This window comes from Geospiza fortis, unplaced genomic scaffold, assembly GCF_000277835.1.
Source record: "Geospiza fortis unplaced genomic scaffold, GeoFor_1.0 scaffold324, whole genome shotgun sequence".
Taxonomy (NCBI): domain Eukaryota; kingdom Metazoa; phylum Chordata; class Aves; order Passeriformes; family Thraupidae; genus Geospiza; species Geospiza fortis.
The window spans coordinates 652,753-656,193 of NW_005054559.1; the positions used below are offsets into that span (position 1 = coordinate 652,753).

The window sequence follows — 3,441 nt, forward strand, 5'->3', positions numbered from 1 at the left end:
CGGGCCAAGGGCAGTGCGGGAGCCGAGGGACTGCGTGGGTCGAGGGAGTGGGGCGGTGGGGGGTACAGTCAGAGCACAGTGGTCCCCCCCCAGGCCTTTGCCTAGCCCTTGGCCCCTGCCCGGCCCTTCAGGGCATGGCTCTGGGCGAGAGGCTGCTGTCGGGGGCTGTGCCAGCGCCAGCGCAGGGGTGTCCTGCTCATGAGGAGGTCTTTGGGCTGGCTCTGTTGCAGGAGCATTCCGTGGCAGATTGCAGTGAGCATCCCGTGCAGAGCGTGCTCCGGGGTAGCTGCTGCTTGTGTTCGGGTTTTGCCGTGCCCGTGGCATGTGGGAAGCTGCTGCTGCCGTCCTCATCCTGTGAGGCATTTCCCTCCTTTTGTGTGCCCACGGATGTGCTCTGGCTCTCCTGCAGCTTGGGATTTGCTGGTGCCTACTAACACTGTGCATGTGACCCTTTCCCAGTGTGATCATGTCAGTCCCCTGGCTGCCCCCAGCCGAGCTGCCACCTTCCTCATCTTCCCCTCTCCTCGCTGCTGCCTCTGGCCTTCTGAGTGCCCTTTTTGGGTGGGTTTCTCCTGTTTTGCATTGGGTTTGGCAGTGCTTCCCCATCAGCAGTGGGCAGTGAGGCTGTAAGAGGCAGAAATGTCTGCTGGCATGTCCTTCTCTCTGCTGAGTCCCTGTGTTACTGGGGTCCTTCCCCACAGCTCTGGGGTCTCTCCTCAGCACTGGTCCTACCCCGGGAAGCTGCTGCCTGTGCCCCTTCACAGGCAATAAGTCTGGTGAGCACGTCGCTGTGGCTTGTCGAGTGCTGCTGGTTAACCGAGCTGCAGTGACGGGTGGGTTCCAGCTCGCTGCCAGCGAGTAAATGCAAAGTAGCCTAAACCACTACAATTATCTGCCTCTTGCAGTTGTTGGAGTGTGCATGGGGCCGGTGGCTGCCGTGCGTGGCTGACCCGTGGCAGTGCTTGAGGCTGCATTGGCCCTGCTGGGGCTGGAGGTGGCACTGGGGTGGGTGAATGGCCCTGGACATGGGGGTGGATGTGTCATGGGATCCCATCCCTCGGGCAGCTGGTGGTGCCACTGAGGAGTGTGATGCTGGAAGGTGATGGAGGAGGCAGGGCTGCCTGGAAAGGGACCACGGTGGGACCATGGTGCTCCAGCTTATGCTGAAACAGAGTTGCTGCCACAGCTGTGCTGAGTCTCAGGGCCAAAAGTCTGCCCATGCCAGGTGGCACTGGTTGCTTGTGCTGGGGTGGTCAGGGTACCCTGCAGCCCATGGGGAGGTTTGGTTTGTCCCCAGGTGAGACAAAAACGAGACAAATTTCCCCCAGGAGAAATTGCACGTCCTGCTGCATTGACAGTGTCTGTGGAGGTTGTGCTCAAGCCTGGTGCAAATGGTGTTTTGGGGAACACACCAGCTGAGCTCTGCCCCTGTCAGCCACTCCATGGCCCTTCGTAGAGGCAGATGTGGTGCTGGTGCTCCTGCTCCCAGGCTGGCACTGGCCAAATGCAGTGCCTGCCAGCTCACCACGGAGCAGCCAGAGAGTCGTTGCTTAACAACATGCTAGAGTGGAGTAGGAAGTGTTTTGTCACTGTGAGATGGGAAGAGATCACCATTTTATCAACAGGCAGGGCAGTGTCTGTTTGCTCTGTGTCCGTGCAGATGTCCCCACAGTGCTGGGGACTTCGGTCACTTTGTGGTGCAGTGGCACTGGCATGGCTGTTCTTGGCTCTGCCCCTTATCAAACATCCACAATTTCCAACAGCAGCATGTCCTGCTGTCAGCCATCCCACCTTCCCTTTCCTCCTTGCTGGCGTTCTTCTGCCTCCCCAGGCCCCTCCTTGCCAGCAGCATTTCCAGCTTGGTGATTTCTGTGAATGTGGAAATGTTCCTCCGTTTTTTATAGAGGAAAAATTCATTTTTAGCCAGCTCTGGGTTATTGTTCCTCTTCCTGTTCAGGGGCGGGTGTGCGTGGCTCGGGGGCTCCGGCTGTGGCTGCTCCACTTGGACCTGCTGCCACTGTCCCCCAGCATGTGCCCCTCACTGTATGACAGCACCAGCTCTTTTGGAGCCCTGTGGGCCACTGGTATTTCTGAGGCTGAACAAAATGCTTCAGGGAGAGGGGGAAGCATAGTCCCCACTGGCTCAGCCCCTCTGCTTGTCACCAGCCAGTGCAGTGATCAGGTTCTGGCCTGGTCACCCGGCCTTGGGACACGTCCAAGGCCTTGTGCCCCTGCCTGGCCCCTCTGTGTGGTGCCAAATCCCAGGTGGATAGAGTGTGATTGTATCTAAATGCTGTTTGCTGTACTGCTGCCTCCTCACTCAGGGGGGACCTTGAGCGCCCCAGACCCTCCTGTGTCACTTGCTGTCACATCACCCTCACACAGTCAGCTGGAGGCTGTTTCTCCAGCCCTCTCTAGCCACAGGTGACCCAGGGGACACACCAGATTTTAGTAGAGGTGCTGTCACCACCATCTCATCCCTGCCTGACCCCAGGGGAGCCAAGGCTGTGTAGTGGTTGGAATCCCTGCATGGAGCCAGAGCTGCCCCAAAACTGCTTTGGAAAGGTCTGTGTGTCTCCACCAGGACTTGGGGCACACAGGGGCCCTGGCACTGGGGACTTGTCAGGGACTGTGGTGCCACGTGGGCTCGTGGGGCTGGGGCTGCTCCTGCCTGCTGGCGCTGCCAGGGTGTGGGCAGGAACAGGGTGGATGCAGGGGGGGCCTCTGCTCTGCGTCACCCTGGATTTCTGGGCAGCCCTTCCTCCCCCTGGCCTGTTTCCTCATTCGCGTGGCCAGCGATGGCTGCGATCCCGTGGTGCACTGAGGGGAAATGAGAACCATGTGGAGAGGCCATGCAGAGGCACATCCCTGGCCCTGGGCACCCCCAGGGCTGTTCGTAGGAAAGAGGGGGTGACTCAGAGCCAGGGTCCACTGCCCCCGCATGCCCTTTCTTTCAGCAGCTGGAGACAGCGCTGGCAGCACCAGGGACTCTGGCACTCCTGCAGAGGGTGCGGGGACAGCTGGGGCCAGACCCCTTGCAGCACAGTGCCTGTCTGTCCCCTGCTGGTGCCCTGACAGGGTGTCTCCCCACAGGTGCTGAACCATGGCGGTGTGGATCCAGGCCCAGCAGCTCCAGGGCGAAGCCCTGAGGCAGATGCAGGCACTCTATGGGCAGCACTTCCCCATCGAGGTGCGGCATTACCTGTCACAGTGGATCGAGAGCCAGGCATGGTAGGTCAGGGTGTGCCCTTCCCTGGGGGTGCTGTGGCTGCCTCAGGGTACAGGTGCCCTGACACTGCTCTGCTCCACACGCAGGGACTCCATCGACCTTGACAACCCCCAGGAGAATGTGAAGGCGACCCAGCTTCTGGAGGGCCTGATCCAGGAGCTGCAGAAGAAGGCAGACCACCAAGCGGGTGAGGACGGCTTCCTTCTGAAGAT

The 3,441-nt window shown here is 60.2% G+C and overlaps 1 protein-coding gene across 1 annotated transcript in view; it reads left to right on the top strand.

The window, feature by feature from the left end:
• The first annotated feature begins 749 nt into the window (after positions 1–749).
• LOC102036670 (signal transducer and activator of transcription 5B) overlaps positions 750–3,441 on the top strand; it is a 7,854-nt gene continuing 5,162 nt past the window's right edge. Inside the window, exons 1-3 of the mRNA XM_005429586.2 lie at positions 750–833; positions 3,094–3,231; positions 3,316–3,440. Of these exons, the coding sequence (XP_005429643.1) occupies positions 3,104–3,231; positions 3,316–3,440 (253 nt within the window). The 5' untranslated portion in view covers positions 750–833; positions 3,094–3,103. The remainder of the gene's footprint in view (positions 834–3,093; positions 3,232–3,315; position 3,441) is intronic.